General features: G+C 40.5%; 1 protein-coding gene across 1 annotated transcript in view; it reads right to left on the minus strand.

Annotated features, from left to right (window-relative positions):
• The window catches only part of LOC116061436 (testican-2), a 40,874-nt gene extending 20,199 nt beyond the window's left edge, over window positions 1-20,675 (minus strand). The window contains exons 1-3 of the mRNA XM_031315638.2: window positions 20,399-20,675; window positions 2,353-2,361; window positions 344-389 (exon numbers count right to left, since the gene is read on the minus strand). Coding sequence (XP_031171498.1) covers window positions 344-389; window positions 2,353-2,361; window positions 20,399-20,575 — 232 coding nt within the window. The 5' untranslated portion in view covers window positions 20,576-20,675. The remainder of the gene's footprint in view (window positions 1-343; window positions 390-2,352; window positions 2,362-20,398) is intronic.
• Window positions 20,676-21,033: the final 358 nt, after the last annotated feature.

Genomic DNA, 21,033 nt, shown 5'->3' on the forward strand with positions numbered 1-21,033 from the left:
ACACTGGATGACCTCACCCAACTGCTGCAATTAAGAAAAGGCAGCACTTCGATAATGTGCGCCACACTATTTCATTATGTAGAGCAGATGTATAAAGGCGGACAGCACTTAGCATTGATTATGCTGGTAGAATATGAAATAAAGCAGGTTTTTTTCTTTGCAGCAGAACTGGCTGTAAGTCAAGCCATTTAAATATTAAAAGTCTTGCAAACTGTCTCTGCATATAGAACAGTAGCATACACTCAGGCTGTAAGTGGAAAACACACAAAACTTGAAATGAAACCACACAGCGATCCTGATGTGTCCATAAAAATCTTTTCTAATCAGATAAAATCAGACTTACTTTCATCAGAGCCCATGTTCTCCTCCATGTTTTTGATGTAGTCATCCTGGAAAGAAAATATATTTGCATTAATGGATTAAATAATTCATGTTAAGCAACACAATGGAGGAAATTTGCTCTTGAACCCATGCTTAATGAGAATTCAGAAGAGCATAAATAATGGAGGAAGATAACACAAATGTTGCTACACACCATGAATGACAGTTTCAATGTGAGTATTTGATTTTAATTCAAATATATTCAGCTCTTATGTTGAATAGATGGGTTTTAAAAAGTTAATTATCATATTGCATATTGCTTCAGGATTTATCTTTATTTCGATCTTTAAGTTAAAATAAATACTTAAACTAGAAACAGAAGTGTAACCAAGTGCTTACACAGCCACAAAATAATGACTCAATGTCAAAAAAGAGATTATATTTACCACTCGTGCATGTCATTCATGGCTATCGCTGTAAAACTTTGTGATTTTGCTGATGACATTCATTTATACTTTCCAAAAAAATCTTAAATTCCATTAAGTTGTGGATAACAGTGTCTGTCAGGATAATAACATACATGTCCAGTCAAATTCTCTTTGATCAACTAAACATTTCTTTTTTTACTTTTTTGCATCTGTTTTTGATATATGTTGCAGTTCTACTTTTTCCCTTAATGCTGCTGTGTCATTTATCTGCTCAGTTTATTGTGCTGCTGACACCTAATTTCCCCTCTTGGGGATATCTTTGTTTCAGATTTATGTTTTGAACAACACACTAAAAAGTAGTAGTCTTGTTCTGTCCAGTTTTAACCTTTAAGTGCACTGCTAGATGTGATGCACAGCTACATTTCAGAATGGTTTTCATATGAGCCAGTGAGCAGCCTCCTGACTGTTCCTCACCCTGAGGAGCTCAGGCTAGCTGACTTATGTCTCTTTATTACAAATGACTCTAAAAAAGACATTTGTATCCCAAAGGGATGAATAAGGTATTTGTCCGTCTGTCTGTCTACCACAAGGCTTTCTTTAAATATCCTTGTAGTGTCCAAATAATTTCTTATTTTTTTATTTATCCATTTAAGCATTACATTTATTTGATTGTTGACAGTATCCTAGTTCAACCTTTTGGGAAATACGCTTTTTTTTGTCTAGAGTTAAATGAGAAGATTGATACCACTCTAATGTCTGAGAGCGGTATCGACCTTCTCATCTAATTCTAAAGAAAGTGAGTAAGCATTTTTCCCAAAATGTCAAACAGTTTCTTTAAGTGTTGTATTAAAACTATTGTGGTTGTTGTTGCTGTTGTTGTAGATGTAGACTCTAACATTAAGTAAACTGCACATAGCAATACTTACATATATCTCATAAAAAGACTTGGACTATCTTACCTCCTGTACTGTTGCAGAGGGAATATTTGCTGGAACGATAATACAAATTCAGTGTCCCCCTGCTGTATCCATTCTGACCCATTTCTCTCTCTCAGAGAGGATCAACTATAAAGCGGTTACTACTCGGCACAAGGCCCAGAGAGGACCCTGAGGATCAGGTCTGTTCAGTTTAGCTCGGTCTTATTCTGCTCGGGGGACACCAAGCCTGAGCTCTCAAGTCAAGCTGAACAAGTATAGCTGAAGGCAATGTGCAAATACTGTTCACAGGGTGAGGAGTAAAGGGGATAGTTTTTGTGTTTTTATTAGCGTGAATTGATCGCTGTGAGTCTAAAAAGAAAAATGCATTTTCATTGATGAACCATATTCTTTTAGTTTTTATGTACTTCAACTTATTTTCTAGAAAGCAGTTGTTTGCGTTTGATGTTATTTATGTTTTACATGTTATTGTTTCTAATGTCCTTTGTCTTTATATTACAATGCTTTTCACCTTTGAGTTGTAGTCAAATAGACATCTCTAGACAATGACATAATATATGTATTTTGATGCTTTAGCCAAAATGAGCTCTTACTTAAAAGGTCGGTAACACCTTACAGTACAGCCAAAAAGAGATGTCAAAAGGGAGACAGACAAAAGAGACACTAACCTCAACTTCCTGTGGCAATGACAAGCAGCAGTGGGGGAGAAAGAAAGAGAGAGCCATTGTTAGAGATAAAAACAAAACACTTCACAGTTTTCATTTAGCTTCCATTCAGCGTGCAAACAGTAGGTTGGTGTATTACAGTCATGGCAGCAGTTAAACTGTCAGCCCCTAATGAACGCTGATTGCAAATATATGCCTTAGTCTCGCTCCTCTCAGGGGACAGCATAAGACATTCACAGAGGATTATGAGCGCCTATTAACAAGGATGATCCACTGCGACTTATATGATCTGGCAGTGGTACCAAACGCTAAGGGCTCATTCTGTGGCTGTGTTTACAAGCAACTGCCAGCTCAGAAAGTTGTGGATAAGCCTTGACATACAGCATCGGCCTTGGAAAAAATACAGGCAAATTGTTGTCAATCTTCAAAGTCAACAGGTAGATGTGATTTAGATGTTTTTTTTATGGTTGCAGCAGACACAGAGAGCATTTACTAAGCGTACCATTGACAACACAGACAGATATACATGTAGCTCCTGTAAAGTATAACCTTGAGTTAAAGGGGAGTGACTGCTTTCCTTTCATTCCATTTCACCGTCTTGGCTTCGGTCCAAGGGCATTACACATCAATACCCACCGCAGCCTCCCCGTGTGTTTCATCATTCAATGCTTCGGTGTGTTTGAGAGAAATATAGCACTGCATGGTTTATTTCAGCAACTCAACCCAGTAAATAAACCTAATTCTTACACACACACACACACACACACACACACACACACACACACAGCCATAGCTGTCTACTTTATAAATCACTATGATCAATTTACAGGCCGCACAAGGACAAGCCAAAAAGCCAGCGAATGGCTTTAAAAGGCTAAAGCAAGAATTCATCACCGAGCCGCAGCAGGACTCAAGATTTGAGAATGTTTCTTAGAGGTAAATATTTTCTCTGTAACACTGAAAATGTCCAGGTGCCACATATACGAGAGGCAATATCACTGTTTATCTTCAAAATCTGCTGGATTTCTGCTACAGGAGAAAAAGAAAAAGAAACTTGTAATATGTCATATGAAATGTAAACACCTCCCCTGCAGAATAAAATTACTTCTTCTTTTTGGGATCTGCATCTTTTTACATGGCATTTTAAAGGTTAAAGCTGTAACAGTGAACTTTCATGGTGACACCGCAGTATAAAGAAAGCCAAAATAATTGCTAAGCCATTAAATCAGCTGCAGAATCGGCTTCTGCAAATACTGAAAAAAAATAGAGTATCAAAAAAAAAAATTCCCATAAAACGACAGCCCTCATTATCAAAGATACCACTGTAGCATGTCACGTGTCAGATGCAATGATTACTTTTTTAATTATTCGCAGTACTTCTGCAATTACCCAGCTCTCAGAGCTGCAAGGGGCCGGTGGGAGTCCTACTGAATGTCCTAAAGCCTGGAGTGCTTATCTTCTCCCAGCAGCAGTGTGACAGCAAGGACACCAGGCTGAGGCTGTATTTAGTCCTTCACCAAGGTTGAGAGCTAATGCTGTATCACTGAATCCCAGCTAGGCTGCTGCTATACAGTTCACAGCGAGCCCAGACAAGAGGGAGGGACGAGGGGAAAGATCACGGAGCAAGGGGGTATGATATTCATGGTGGAGGTCCCCTGAGTTATGTGATTAATATCACACACACCACCTCTTCTGCCATTTGTCAACAAGGCTGTATGGCAGCCGGTGTAAAACAGAGCAGGGAGGCTAATGGAGCTTGACTATCCAGATGCTGCGACTGCTCCTCCTGGACCGCTCGCTGGTATTAGGCTGACAGCATTTGGCTCAAGCCTGACTGCGCTCTTCCGAGTTAACGTCTATCTCACCTCGACCGAGCCCCGTCTGCTGGTGACACAAATACCACGATAACCCTGAACCACCCAACCCCAACGTCACCCACTGCAACACACATGCACACACACCCATCCTTAGCACTGACACCAAAATGTTCACATCCCAGCTCTGCATGACAGCCACAGGGGAAAGCTGACTCCTAAACCATTTAACTTCATGTCTGTGTCGTGTTGTGCAAGGGAATTGCTCTGCTGTTGGAGTATGTGAGCTGGAGAGTGATGCTCCATCTAAATACTCAGTATTGTTGTGATACTAGAAAAAACACTAGGTCGGATAGCAGAAAAACATTTAAAACACTAAAATCTAAAATTAGGGATGTCAAGGTGGCCTAGTCAGTGACAAAACCCTGGATTACACTAGTTTGCAACGTTTAAAAAAAATTGAGCCTTCTACTGTGAAAGGTTAGGAAAAGATTCCGGTCATGGAAAATAAATCATAATTAAGGTATGGTCAGGGTTAGGCAACTAAAACACTTGGTCAAGGTGAAAAAACACAAGCATTAATTAAAGGTCTGTGATGGGTGCAAACTCTGGTTTCCTGCATGTATTGTTACACATTCATCCAACAGCCTAACCTTATCTACCTCACTTCCTGCATAGGCACTGAACGTTGCACTAGACGTAAGTCGGGATGCGAGGAATCATCTAATACAGACACAATTCCTTCAGATACTGAGGTGGGTGTAAGATGTGCATCACAGCAGCTGCAACTGAAAGTCTGCATCCTGTTTATGGAGACGTTTTGCACATCCTGATGATGTTATTACTTATTCATGACAGAAAAACTACACACAATATAGCATTTTTCAATAATTATGGGCGACCAAGTCGAGTCTCCTCCGCAGCAAGCCTTTTTCATTCAAGTCTTAAGTCGAGTCACAAGTCGTCATTTTTGCGACTTGAGTCTGTCTTGAGTCCAAGTCTAAGCCAAAGGCTGACATTTCCTCTCTGAACAGATGGTCTTATGTCTGTCCACGCAACCAAGAAACAATTCCTTGGAAAATGCTGATGTTTGGAGCTCGAACATGAGTGTAATATCTTGGCGCTCCAAGCTAACGAGCTCTGAGACATTTAAGTCATGTTATGAACGTCCACTTACGGGATTTAAGTATCTTAAAACATGTGCGTCACGTTTTTAGATACTGAGTTACAGCAAATAGGTGATTATGGCTGATAAACATCTTAGTAGAAGAAAACAAATGTTGTGTAACTGGTATCTGAAGAAGTGGGGTTGAGCCATCTGTAATGTTTACACGTGTTTATCCACTGCTTAAGTGTTAGAGGTCAACAACGCCCTCCATGCTTGATGCAGAATGCAAACTAAGTAGTAATCTAAAAAATGGCGGGAGTATACATCTCCAGTAAACAAAAATAAAACAAGCAAAGATATCAAAGAGAAGGTTGTGGGCTCTGAGTGTTCGAGCTGAGAGCCGCCAAAGCACAACCTCCCTTCAGCTTGCCAGAGAAATGCTCACAGAGAAAAAGAAATGTCACAGCGAGAATCTGCATCTCCTCGCCCTGCTGCAATGATCCATCACGTGCGTGCAAGCCCGCTCTCTCCGTCACTGCAGCTCATCTGTCCATGTAATGTGACAGGACCTGTACAGTCTGGGTTTCTAGAGGACACTTACACACACACACACACACACACACACACACACACACACACACACACACAGCCAATTCGTAACTTCAACTCACACACCTCTTGTCTGCTGTGGAGAAAGTGCTGAAAATGGAGGAAACATTTGGAATAAAACCAAGGTGGGTGTCAAAGAATTCTTGAAAGGGCCGGACACACACAAATATTATATATGAGATAACGACCAGTCTACAGCTGATATGATGATAAGCTCCTCTCTGATCACAGAACATCATATTACCTAATCTAATTCAAAGAGATCATAAATTATGTTTTGTGGTTTGATTCTTTATCCATGGATCCTATATCCAAACAGCCTCTTATCCTGCCTTAAAGGAATAGTTCGACATTTCAGGAAATACGTTTTAGATGAGTTTGTACGGTAAATATAAAGCCACAAGCCGCAGCTGGTTAGCTTAGCTTAGCACAAAGACTCAAAACAGCTAGCTTAGCTCTATCCAAATGCAAATTGCAGTTTTTACACTTTGGTTTTTGTATGGAATAAACAAACAAGATATAATATGTTCATTAGTGAACTTTAGAAGTGCTGGTAGGTGGATTTTGTGACCTTTGCCGGCTGCTGGCTTTAGCTTCATGTATTGTCTAAAAACCATGGCTGACACCAGCCAATCAGCATATATAACTATATTTATTTTGACCCTGATTTGGATCTAGCGGCATATTTCTAAACAGTCTCAACAGCAGCAAAGTGTTGGTACCATCTTAAAAAACACAGATTGCTGAACTCTACCTCACATTCACATTTCAAAAAGTTTTAGTTCGGAAGCCCCTCTTTAAAGATGAAACCAGTCTCTCAGAGCAATAACATGCATGCTTCATCCTCCGCAATATTCCTTTTTGATATTCCGAGGACAACATTTGCAGTGAAGACATCACTTAAGCAGCAGGATATGAGTTAGAGGTTAAATGATGATCCGGACATTTTGCATTTCCTCCAGTTGTCATTTATCTAGCTTCATGAAGTAATTTACTCTGGCAGCGACTGGATAAACACAGGCTGATGGATGGACTGGTGATCCGGGTCATGTCTGTAATGAACGGAGACCTGCGAGAGGCTTTCCTCAGCTGATTGCTCCGCTTTGGGCCCGGGCTATGTCATCCTATCAGATCACTGAGGTGTGTCTGCCTCTCTGACTGGCAGGACATTGTCAGCTCATCATTCCCCCGGCCGGTCATTTGCACAGTAATGTGCTTTGCCTGATTAATGTTGCTGAATTAGCTACATCTCCCTGCCTACTATAAATCGCTGCTAAAGGGCACACAGGCAGAGGCTGTCTTGAATCTACATTCCACCCTCCGTGTCTCTGTAGTTACCAGGGAGCAGCGGGAGTGCATCTCGCCTTTGCCATGTCATTATAGCGCCCCGATTCAGCATGCTGGGGCCTGAGTGGCGGAGGTAATGTCTTGCTCTGTTTGTACCCCACCGTCTTTGAAAACGGCGGAGAAATGGGAGAGACACTAATGATGCAGACCCACTACAGATTGAACCACTTAGAAATACATTAGAGTGTTCCAAAATGATGCTGTGTGTCTTTCAGCCTGAACCCACTAGCCTGAGATTGGCAAAAAATTGAGTTTTCAGTTGAACATGACCCATAAATCAAAGACATACTTTCACATTGATTCCACATACCAACACATGTGGTTCCTGCACCTGTAACTTCTCGGTTTACTCTTTTTTTTTTTTAAAGATTATTTTTTGGGGCTTTTCCCTTTATTATACAGTGACAGTGGACAGGCTAGAAAGGGGGAGAGAGATGGGGGATGACACGCAGCAAAGGGCAGCAGGTCAGATTTGAACCTGCGCCGCTGCAGGATTCAGCCAATGTGGGGCGAACGCTCTTACTGGGTGAGCTAGAGGCCACCTTCTCAGTTTACTCTTATTGAACTGTGACAGGTCTGAGATATCTACACTATATTCGCTCTGACAGACGATTACATAATCAATTTCTGTATTACAGACTGTTTAAGGTGATTACATGCTGTGTATATGACAGAAGCATGAGATTTTTCATCTCACTTTAATGAAAATAAGAAACACACGGAGAAAAATGGGGGTGTCTCAATTGCAACAAAACACTGGAGCATTATGGGATTAAGTAGCAGCCCAGCAGCACAGAGCTGGATCAAATTGATCATCCGAGCAGGGATGCTCGGGGGCCTGCCTGGCGAAGGACACATGTTGTTTCACAAGGTAAGACGCCTGCCTGCAATGCAGTATAGTACCCAGCACATTCTGCAGCCATCTCTGCACACTGAAGGGCACGTCTCTCTGCCCGAGCCACAAAGTAGCCAACTGTCAAGCGTGCATCCATCTGAAACATTTGCACTGCGCTTAAATGCAGAAATAATTAGGCTGACTGGTGAGTTTGGCTCTTTCTTAAGAATGCAGATGGTTTAACCAACTGGCAATGGCGCTTTTTATCAAGTCACAGGCTGGTTTAGGTGTGTTTAGCATCAGAGTCTCTTTTCAATCTGAAACAAGAGTCTGAAAACATTAAAACCTCCGAATGAGAGGCTTCTTTTCTGAGCTGCTGCCTTCGGCTAATAAGACCACATGAAGTTGCATCACAGAAATGAACCTTTTCCATTCTCAGGAGGCCGTTAGCTGTGGTCTCCAAATCACTGATGAAGTGACACATCAAACAGTCGCCGGCCGGGCTCACTTTTCTGTAGCAGACTCCACAGTTGTATCAAGGCATTGCATGCTCTGAGAGATGCAGTAATTGGAGAGGAGGATGGCGCGAATGCAGAAAAATGGATTCTGTTGAACCCCACTGCTGAGCCAAGCAGAACCCTGGAACAGCTGAGTCTCTGCAGCATCTTATCGCTCCCTACCCCCCATTTGCAAAACAAAGAAGCAGAAAGAGAGAAGGCGAGCCTTCAGGTTGAGCTCCACACAGATGCCCCAGGGAGCTCGCAGCTTATGCAGGGCCGTCTTTACTGTGCTGAGCCATGCTGCTTCTGCATACAATATTAGCTGAAAAACCCATATTAAGACAAGCTGAAGCATGTGGCTCCGCAGAAACAAAATTACCTGATAACACTGTGTTATTTTCACTTTGTAGTAGCTAGACTCATCAGTATTGATCTGCAAAAACAAAAAGTTATCAGCATACATTAATAAATGAATGACCTTAAATCTTGTTTGGTGGTGGAATACTTATCTAACGCCGGAAACTTAAATCAATATTGAATGTAGTGGAGGCTTTGAAAACAAATTCCACTCCAATAGACTCTAAAAAGCTGACCTTGTTTCCCTGGAGAGAAAAACAAGCCTTGCAGGTTTTACTACTTAAAATACAAGCTAGCTTCATGAATTGATTATCACGGAGTTGTGATTGATTTGGAAAAGTTAAGTTAATAAACAGACATTTTACGAACAGATTCTAGTCTACTTCTTTTTAAAAATCTTAATTTTAAACAATGGTAAACTATGTAAAACAGCAAGAAAGAACAAACCAAACATAAAGTATTGTGCCAGTGATTTCACACTTTTTTAACAGTATACTGTCAATGTTTATACCTGTTTTTTGTATGTCATCTATTGGCTATTGTAAGATATGTTTGTATCTAATTTTGTATCTTGACTTGCTATTATCCTTTTCATTATTTATTTTTTTTATCAGTAGTCGAGGCAGACTATTCTTTCATCTGGACAAATGCATCATTTTCAATGTTTTCAATGTGTTGTTGTCACTGTTAGCTTGGTTGAAAATATACCACTTTAAAGGTTATTTCTGAAACCAACTTTCACAGCTGTGTCGATCTCATCCATGCTTGAGGACATCTTTTCTGTTGCTATTTTTTGTGGATGTAGTAATGTGGCTAGCTAGCTATGCAGTATGATAGCATCCGCATGCTTAATCCCATCTACGAAGCTCTGAACAAATCAAATATGTGGACAGCAATTCAAAGGTCTGGAAGAAAACCCAAAACACACTGTTCTTCTGCTGTAAAATCCTCACTAGGGCACCAAATGTGGAAATAGTCCCCAAGAAATGCTGTGTTCACTCCTGTCCATTTGCTATAAACTATTACCGAGCCTTCTTTAAAAGATAAGACTATAAATGTGTAACTTGTTTTTAAAGATGCATATCTTCAGTAGAAACTAATAAGTTTGGGTCTGAGTGCCCCGGAAAGTAGGAAGGTTGGCATTAAGACCTGTGAAAAGATTTTTGTTGTACTGAGCAGCTTTGTATCCAATTGAGCATGCTGGAGTGCACCGTCAGCATGTGTGTTCTCCCAAATCTCCCAAAATTCTGATTACAATATCATTTTACCACCATCTATCTGTGCCTGCAATAATTATTGTGTTTGCTGTTTGAATTAGACTCCAATGAGAAGTCCACCAGAGAGCTGCAGAGCTCTTTTACAACTATCAGATGCATGAGTTTAGAGACCAGCAGCATGGTTTAGAGAAGATAATGATGATAACCATCCCAGTTGAAATGCTGCAGGGATCTGCATGAGACAGCTCACAGGGGTAGCTAAGTTAAATATGCTAGCTGGCTGATTACATTTAATTCCCTCTCTCTGCCATGGCAATGAGAACAAATTGGGTTGTTGTGGCTGCTGATAATGCTTATCTCCCGCAGTGGCAGCGGGATATTACAGTACAACAGGGAGCCTCATTGAGATGTCACGTTATGGCTTTAGGAAGGACTACATCACGCATAAATGAGATTCTGTCGAGCTCTTTCAACTGAGAAAAAAGCTATTAGTGCTTTAGCTCTGCGCCCTATGCCTGCTATACGATTTGCTTGATTAAGGTCATTTCAATATGACTTTGTAGTGTGTATCCATTACCCTGCCAACTCAACAGTCTCTGTCTCTCTCCCACTCTCACACGCAAACAAATATATCCACCACATGCCACACATACTAAATACAGCTTGAACACAGACCGGATCACAGTCCCTTCCAAGCCTGTCCTTGACACCTCCCTCTTGCTATCAGTTAATACAGTGAGGAGGCTCAGCTCTCGCTGCTCCTTCACACGCAGATCTGGGACAATCAAGCCAAAGACAAACAAGCGCCGGTCTTGTCCAACATTAAAATCAAACATCAGAAGACAGTAAAAGAGGCTGATTCTCCCCAGGCAAGAGCATGTCCTCAGTGTTTGAAGCTGCCTGGCCTAATAGTGCGTTCCATTTGTACTCGAGATTTTCCGAGGTCAAAGTCGGAAACATGCCCCCTGACCTCGGATTTCTGAGCTCGGAACTTGGGCAACCACCGAGTACCCCGAGCTACAATCCAACATGGCTGCTCCGTGCATCAACAGTTGTGAAAGCTGTAGTAACATACAGTTATAAGCACTTCTGTCGTATTTGTGTCTCATTAAATCAGTCGTACACGCAGCGCTCTCCATATTCTCTATATCTGGGGACATGTTGTTACGCTGTTTCTATGCACAAAAACAGCGTAATGCGTTGTTATAAACTGGCATTGCTAACAATGGCTAACCTGGCAATGAAAACAATGAAAATCCGACTTGTAAATGGAACACATTCAACTCGGGTGTGACGTCATTCCCAGCTTGGGCTTCTGAGTTCCGAGGTAAATGGAACGCACTATAATTGTACAGAACTTGCCCTGCTGTTTTAACAGTGAGTGATATGTAGCCTAAAGCAAATAATCTATCAATGCCAGGTTGAACCTGAGCACCTTGCATTATTACACCTATTGTTACTGAACATAAGCGATATGGCTGTGTTTGCACAGACAATGTCTTTAGTGCAGCTCGGTCCCAGACAACTTATAATGGTGGCCCCAAACACACATCTATCAAAAACATAAAAACGCCTCAGGCAGACCTGAATATATTCAGGGCAGCACTTTTATGCAGCCTAAATATATTTCCACCTGGCTAATACATGCACAGTTATGTTTGCAGGGTTTGTTTTTTGTCAGGTTTTATAATTTCCACTCAAATAACAGAGAGTGATTTCAGCTGGTGAAGCTTGTTTACCCAGTGAAGGGTAAACTGAGGTTTCCGCCTCGTGTCTGTGAGCGATAATAAAGGTCATTGCAGATAAACAGATAGGGATGTCATTGTCAAGGGGCAGATGAATTTCCAGGTGACATTAAATACAGGTGGGTTTCTTATCATTTTTTTCTTTATCATTTTATTTTAAAAACCTGTGAAATACATTTCTAAGAAGAGCCTCAGCCAGTTTTAGTGAATCTAAATCTTACGAAGAATGCGAAGAAGGGAAAGAAAACCTAAAATGATCTGAATAGCATAAGTCTATACAGAGCCTCTTCAGACTGGTGCCTGTTACCAGATCACATATTTTACAAATGTAAAAAATAATGTCTTTCATTATGAACATTCAACTTTGTTATTATCTTTTTGGGCCTATTCCTTTCATTTTTTCTGCGTTTTATAGTCCTCTTTTTGTTTTTTAGCCAGGCTAGCAGCAGTGTGATTCAATGGGTCGGTCGGTTTGGTCCAGACTGAAATATCTCAACATCAAAGTCAAAGTATCTTTATTAGTCTCCCCAAGGAGAAATTTGTTTTGGACACTGAGAGAAATTGCGGCAAGGGTTACAACAGAGACACACAACAAGCACAGGGTTAAAACAATTAAAAGACAAATGTACAGTAAACATTTGGGCTACTCAAAGAGCTATGCAAATTGCAAATTACCATTTTCTATACTTGTGCAAAAAAAACATCATTCCTACATTCTTCTGTTCTCCCATACAGGCCTTACAAACACTCATTCCTACTTCCATGAATATCCATATATTCAGTTATAAATATACATTCATTCCTCCATTCATATCCATACATACATTCAGTCACAGATATACATTAAATAATTCATAATCATACGTTCATCGCTGCTCATTAATGAGCTTGACTGATCTATATATGGACCATGTTTAGTAGTAATTACCATTTCTTAATGTTAAGATTTTTTGTTTCTTGTGTAATTGTGTATTCATGGACCCCAAAAAGCCTAGCAACCACAAAAGGCGATCCAGTAAACTATAAAAACCAAACGCTGTATCAGTTCTTAATTATCGACACTTTATAATCGATGATATAGTTCTGTGTTTGCTAAAAAGCTGGATCATTGATTGAGTATTGGGTGTGCCATCATTACAGCCATGAATGAAGACAGACACAGAAGCAGAGTGGCAGCATTTATCACTCTGCCTGTAGGAAGGCATAGAGGAGCTTCACCAGTATAGAGACAACTCTCAGACAGATGCCACTATAAATAATGCATGAACAATAGAGCCAAAAGAAGAACCTTGGAACAGCTAATTATTCAGCCCGACATTTTAGCAACTCACAGAGAAGTTAACGGCTAGCAAAATGATGGAATTCAGGCCGTCAATGCTGGTGGTGTAGTAGGTGCAGCTATGCTCTATTTTAAACACATTAATCTATGTGTACTGTCCTATCACAGCAAGTAGCTTCCTTGTGCTCAGCCATAAAAAAAAAGAAAAGGGATTTTGTGTATTTGGACAAGCTGTGTGCTGTTGAACATTCCTATGAAAAAGCTTTCCTGAGCTTCTCTCAGTGTTTCTTTCACGTTTTTGCAAAGCATGAACTGCTTTCCGACGAGCAGAGCTTTTCCACAGGAGCAACAACACAAAACAGCCTCTCCACTCAATTAGGAATCTCCCACGCTTGTGTTGGGAAGCCAACAGGATCTCCTTTCTTCCGTTTCTACTGTGAATCGTATCTGTGCAGTCCAAACACTTGCAGCAACCGCAACCCCCCGCCCCCCACCACCACCACCACCACCACGACATTCACCTCCAGTAAAAGACATGCATGGTAATGAAATGAGGACAAGAAAGCGTCTCTTTCCACCACTTCTGCCATTTTGATCTCATTAGTGTGCAACGAGCAGATTTCCACAGATAGTTGACTTGATAGGCTGATCTTCAGAGGAAATACAGATAACAATTAGCTCATTTAACTGTTATGGTTTTTCTCATCCTTATTTTCAACCCCTGCATTGCTATTCACTTTTATCTGAAAAAAAAGCCTCATTATCATATTTTCTACAATTGCATACTGTCTTCTTGCTCTAATTAGCTATTTTTTTTCCATATCCGTAATTACACTGGCTGTTAGTGCAGGAGCATAAATCCTGTGGGAGGCTAATAAATGGCTGAGGTTGACGACAGGAGCAGAAAAACCCACAGCTGGCAGCGTGTCTTTGAGCTAAGTAACGGAGCTCAGTGTCACTTAGGATGCAACCGAATTATGTTCCGCAGAAAAACAGAGTGAACCCATGCATGGTCTTTCAATTTTTCCAAGAGCTCTCACAGAGGAGCTGTGTTGATGTAGGATCAGTGACCGAGCCATCGTCATCATCGCCATCATCTCAGTCACAGCAGCACGGATAAATAATGACTCTGATCCATAGTTGGGTGAAGCATCAGGTTGCCTATTAGAGTTCAATTAGTTCTTCCAACCTGCTTGCTGTCATGTATGTGTTGCCATATAAAGTGCTTATATGTCACTGGCTAAAGTGTGTTTAAATGATAACTCAATCAACAGAAAATTAATAATTAATAATTTCAATAGTTAGCTTAGGATTTGCTGCTATTTTTAGACTATTTTTGGACAAAACATGCAATCTAAAGGTGTCATCTTAGTGTCTAGGATCTGTTGATCACTATTATTTGACATTATATAATTGAAACAAGACTAATAGTACTTATCCACAACAGTGTTATGGGTTGGTGTGTTTTATCTTATTTTGGTAGTCTGTTTCTGTTCTGTATTTTGCTCAGTTTCCTGTTTTATTTTGATAGTTTGGTTTTCTGTCTTGTCTAGTCTGGTTTTACTTTATGTCTTGTGTTTTCCCGCCTTTTTTGATTGTACTGCCCAGCCCTAATGTGTTTCACCTGTTTCCCAGCCCTTGTGTCACCTGTCTTGTGTTACTGTGTATTTAGTCTTTGTGTTCCCCTTGTCCTGTGTCAGATCATTGTTGGTGTTTGTGTTCTTTCCAGTCAGTTTGTGTCTGTTCCCAGCGTGTTTGCATCTAGTTTACCAGGTTTGGATTCTTCCCTTTGTTCTCACTTTGTTCCCATTAGTTTGCTGTTAGTTTGTTCCTCGTGTTTTCATTATTTTTGGATTTTAGTTTTTGCCTGCTTTCTTTGGATTCCTTTTGTTTTTGTCTGCCTCATTTTTTGGATCTCCTGCATTTTTGTGTTTAAATAAACTCTCGAGCTCAATCCTTCCCCTGCCTGCTTGCCTTGCCTCTGCATTTGGGTCCACCTATTTCCCCCTGAACACAACAAACAGTTGCAGTCCACAAGCTTATAGGCCTACATGTAAAGTGAATACAACATTGCAGTTATTTTCTCTTTCTTCATATTCCTTCATAAATATTGAGGTAGATTTATACGGTGGCCGACAGGGGCAAACGCCCTGCAACTTAAGAAAACACACGCAAATAGACAAAACACAAGCAAATTAAGAGAACAACTTCATTAATTTGACAACACATGCGCAGCATTCAGCAAACGCGCTGCAAATACCACAACACAACCAAATACATAAACGCACTGCAAATATGAAACGATGCAAAAAGAAAAGCACGCAAACCCCAAAAAAAGAAGCGATGCAAAAAGAAAAACAACTTCATTAATTTGACAACACATGCGCAGCATTCAGCAAACGCACTGCAAATATCACAACACAACCAAATACATAAACGCACTGCAAATACACACAAGACAACCAAATAGATAAACGCGCTGCAAATATGAAACGATGCAAAAAGAAAAGCACACCAACCCAGAAAACAAATGCAACAAAAAAACGCTGCATCCAGATTACACAACGGAAGTTCTCCAGGCCTCTAGAGGGAGCAGCTAGTGGAATAGCTGGATTTTCGACCTCACGGGGAGAGAGGGAAGGAGAGAGAGAGAGAGAGAGAGAGAGAGAGAGAGAGAGAGAGAGAGAGAGAGAGAGAGAGAGAGAAACTGCATAGACTGTAAATATTAAATCTATGTTTGAGATCTGTTTTCTCTCGTTTGTTTTCGGGGTTTGTGTGCTTTTCTTTTTGCATCGTTTCATATTTGCAGCGCGTTTATCTATTTGGTTGTGTTGTGTGTATTTGCAGTGCGTTTATGTATTTGGTTGTGTTGTGTGTATTTGCAGCGCGTTTATGTATTTGGTTGTGTTGTGATATTTGCAGTGCGTTTGCTGAATGCTGCGCATGTGTTGTAAAATTAATGAAGTTGTTTTTCTTTTTGCATCGCTTCTTTTTTCGGGGTTTGCGTGCTTTTCTTTTTGCATCGTTTTTTTATTTGCAGTGCGTTTATGTATTTGGTTGTGTTGTGATATTTGCAGTGCGTTTGCTGAATGCTGCGCATGTGTTGTCAAATTAATGAAGTTGTTTTCTTAATTTGCTTTTGTTTTGTCTATTTGCGTGTGTTTTCTTAAGTTGCAGGGCTTTTGCCCCTGTCGGCCACCGTAGATTTAGGCACACTGAGAGACTTGAGTAAAATGTAAGGAACCACTCACTGTAATCAAATTTTGTATTAATCAAATTAATTTGCACGCACCAATATGGCTAACGATGACTCATATTTTTTACTCGCTCTGTGATAATCTTAACAGCTAAAAGAGCTGAGGAGCCATTTACCTGAGAAAGATGTAGCAATTTTTCCTCATTAAAAATGTAGCAGGCAGTAGAGCAGGTGCAAACCTTAAACAGCTCTCTGTGGATGGCTTAAAGGCTGCACAGCTCCTTAATGAGTCCCACTTTGCATTGCTCAGAGAGATGGCCGTGAATGAACAGCACGGTATTGTTCATGAGTTCCCGTTGAGCAGATCCACCCAACGCACCAGAATGCAAAGGGGAACTTGCGTTGGGAAAGGAAAAAAAATACATCAAGCAGTCAAAGAAGCGTTTTAACTGATGACCTTATTCAGGAAAATGCAATCAGCTAATTGCAGCCGAGCTGAATTTGTGGACATTTGTAACCTGTTGGCCTGCTTTGTGTGGGTGAATTCTGTGCAAACTTGGGAATCTACATTGAGAGATTCGACATCCTAACAATCGCAGTGCGCCAAGATTACAGCTTTAACATTGATGCCAATCATAATGGAGCTTGTATAACCCCCTGTAACATGCTGTCGATTATCCCGACACCTCCTGCCTCTGCAGCTTTTGGTCTTATTGTTCTTTCTTTCAACGTTTCTCATTATGTCTCGATGCTGGATAATCTTGTGTACACTGGTCCACTTAAAAATCCAGTCAGATCAATCAAACTGCCATTCCTGCTTTATTAAGCCCCCATAGTGATTTTTTTAAGATGCAGTATGAATATTTCACACCACCTGTTTGCCTGGACAGCTAGTAAACAAATAAACCCCCTTTGCATTTCTGATGGTGTATTTCACAGTCCTATCTATGCAGAACAAAGCCAGCTCGGCTGCCTGTCTCCTCATCAGGTTCAACATTAACATTGCTTTGATTTTTTGATTAGATTCACATGGAGAGACAGGAATAAGTAAGGACGCGAAATTTCCCATGTTAGCAAAATCTACACCAACCACTAACAATCATGTTGTTCATCTTGTCCTTTAAACCAAAGCAAAATGCTCAAGTAAAATATCTAAAAAAGGGAAATACAAGAAGTCCAGAGTGTGGACTACATTTTGGACACACATATGACGAAACACACACGCACACACGCACGCACGCACAGACACACAAACAGACACACACACACACACACACACACACACACACACACAGTGGACATAAAAGGTATCCATCCCCCCCAACTGTGACTTTTTCATCTTCTAGGGTTTAACAAATGTGAATCACAGCACATTAATTAAATTTCAATGAAACAGATTTGTTTTTATTTTGACATTTAAGAGACTTTCTCTAATGATCAGTTGCAGAGGAGACTAATTAATCCACTGAGATCCAAAGTTGTAAACCAAGAAAAAGTCAGAGGGGTGAATACCTTTTACGGACACAAGTGGAGAAATACTTGATTAATTGATTAGTCAATTTAATAATCACTTTGCCAATCAAGGAATCAAATATTTACATTTACATTGATCTATCTGGCAGACTGTTTCAAGAAAAAAAATCAAGCAATTTGAAGATGTCACCGCTCTGGAAAATGTGATCTGACGTTTTGTAGACAAAACTATTAATCTATTACATTGGTGGAGATGTTCTCCAACATTTTGCATGTATCACATTCAGAAACTAAATTTGATTTATCTAATACCCAACTTCTAGAAATTTCAAACAAATCTTCTCAGGACAGTGTGGGTACATGACCCAAATATGTCGCCAAAAGCCCCACAGAAAGCCCCCACCCATTCCTTCCTGTTCACCTCCCATCGGTCCAGCACCGATCCAAGTAGAAGGTGAGGCAAACCATTCCAAAAACCAGCCAAGATCATATTCAAATTTGCATGACAACACAAATTTGCAATTCAATTACAAATTCCCCACGGTAGTGGGGCTGATTCCTGCATGCCACAGAGCGTGGTCAAAGGTAATGCAGCTGTCTGGCCAACATTGATAAGACTATCTGTCTGAGGTGATATTCCTCAGCAATAACATCAAACAGTTTGTCTGGTTGTCAAGGTAGAGGCTTGGATCTAAGCCGTTGCTAACCGACTCCTCCTCTGAGAACCCTCACCTCCTGATTCATGCCATGTGTTCTGTCTTTAGGTACCAGGGAGGGGTCCCACACCCGATACCATAACTCCCTGACCCTTTTCTCACCGTCACCCCCCATCTCCCACATATCCCCTGCTGGTTGTGTTTGTTTTGGATGCTGACAGGAGAGACAGTCGAGGCTGGATGATATAAAATCTGGCACCCCGTTTAAATCAATTTCTATGTCAAATATTATATAAAATGAGTGCCATTAGCTGGTTTCATATCACTTTACATACAAATATTCCAATGAGTTACACACAGTGAGGTTTACAGTCTTTAAAAATTCGGGGGAAAAGAGAGGACTAGTATTAAATCGTTACTGAATTGTGGTATCGGAATCTTTTTTGTCCCAGAAGGGGCATTTGTCTTGCAGCCAGATAAAAACACAGAACCCCAAAATATGTAAAGCATTTGCTAAAGCACTCCATACAAGCTCACATAAAACAACCTTAGTGACAGCATGACATAACACCGGGCGTACATCCAGCCATCACCAGCCCAACCAATCCGCAACGGTTAAAACAATAAGAGCCGCATCATTACCCACCAACATTTAATGAAAGACTAATGTCTAATCATCAGCAGAACCATCCTCAGCATGAACAGTTAGTGTTCACACTGCCACAGCTATTCCTGTGGTATCTGTTTGTATCAGGCCATTGTGGGCAATGGTGCAAATGTATTCTTTATCCTTTCTCAGGTAATTAATATAGATTAACAAAAAAAAAAAAACACTCCCATCTGGTTATTTTGTCTACTAATGGTGTCTCAACTGAGTTTCCTTAAGTTTACTGTGTTACAATATACATTAGGCCTATATTGCTATTGTGAAGAGATAGAAGATTTAATCAATATGATCACCCATTCGTAGATTGGACTAGTGGGCTGACTGGTTGGTTGAACTTCATTAAATGTTATCATTTTTATTGTTTAACTTTATGAACAATGTATTACTTAAAGATTACGATAAGCCTTTGCGATCAGGATTATTTTAATTTGGTTATATTCTAGATTAATCTGTTAATCTATGAAATGTCAAAAAAATGCTCAAAAGATTTGAGTAAATTTAGGTCAGTAGGAGATTCATAAAATTATTAAGGATACATTCATAAGTTAATTTACTGTGTCAAGTGAATAGTCATGGCTGAACAGAATAAACAAATACGTTTTACAGCCCAGGATATAGTCTGAACAACAAACAATGCACATGAGAATAAGAAATGTGTGTTCCCTTATACTTGATATTTATGATTTAGGGAATATACAAGCAATGTCTTGTGTGTGGTTTGAAAGCTCTAGGAGCATCCTCACTGTGAGCCCTACATGATGTATATGTGCAATATGGCAGATCAATGGGTATTGATCAGTGAATACAGACACAGTTCGGAATATCACAGTTACCTAGAAGGAGCTTGGAAAGACTTGGGCCAATGATAGATGTGTGATAGATTTCCTTTAAGTTTGTATTTTATTCACTCTCACATAAAAAGCTCCACGGATGAAAGTGTCAATTCAACCATAAAAATGAGCCAGCCAATTCAAAGGCTGTTAATGAATAGCATATAGAGAGAATAGACACCCTGCCAAAAAGAAAGATGAATTTATCAACCATTTCATGGTGCACGCGTTTATTATCACCTACGATATATGAACATGAACTGCTAATATCACGTTTATATGCACTTCGGAGCGACAGTCAACTGGACACAAAATTACCTGAGAAAACAACCCGCGTTACCTTCGCAGACAGCATCTCAAGCAACACCAGATAAGATACGACAAACACGCTTAAGTACACTAAATACACCACTCACGTCTCTGAAGCGATTCCAGTGTTTGATCTTACGCCCGTACTGGGAGATGGTTGACAGCCATTTCTCATCTTCCATGAAATTCCCGGCTTTTCCTGCCTCTTTCCCACTTTTCAGGTCCACCTGAAGCGAGAAGCCCACCAGCAGGCACAGGCAAGCGGCGGTTCTTAAAACGACCATGTTGCTCAGGCAGTTTGGTCTGGGATGTATCTCCTGCTGCTGCTGCCCTCTTGCCAAGGATCCACATGCAAGACTGCTACTGCTACTGCTTCAACCGAATGGAAATGCGAGAGGAGAGGAGAGGAGAGGAGAGGAGAGGAGAAGAGAGGAGAGGAGAGGAGAGGGAGAAACAGTTAAAGGAGAGATCCTTCACTCACACATAATTTCTTTCTGCTTACTTGGTTTCAATACTTCACTGTCTTTTTTTCTATTTGAAAGCACACACACGCGGACACACACACACACACACACACACACACACACACACACACACACACAGCTGCAAATGACTTGTAAGTGAAACAGATGTTTATTGTTGCACTTATAATCAATCAGACTTTTCTTTATTGTATTAAAATGTGTTTTTTGGAAAGTGACAATATTTAATATAAGGCTCACTGTGAGTTGAGCTCAAAAAC

The sequence above is a fragment of the Sander lucioperca genome, chromosome 22 (assembly GCF_008315115.2).
Source record: "Sander lucioperca isolate FBNREF2018 chromosome 22, SLUC_FBN_1.2, whole genome shotgun sequence".
NCBI lineage: Eukaryota > Metazoa > Chordata > Actinopteri > Perciformes > Percidae > Sander > Sander lucioperca.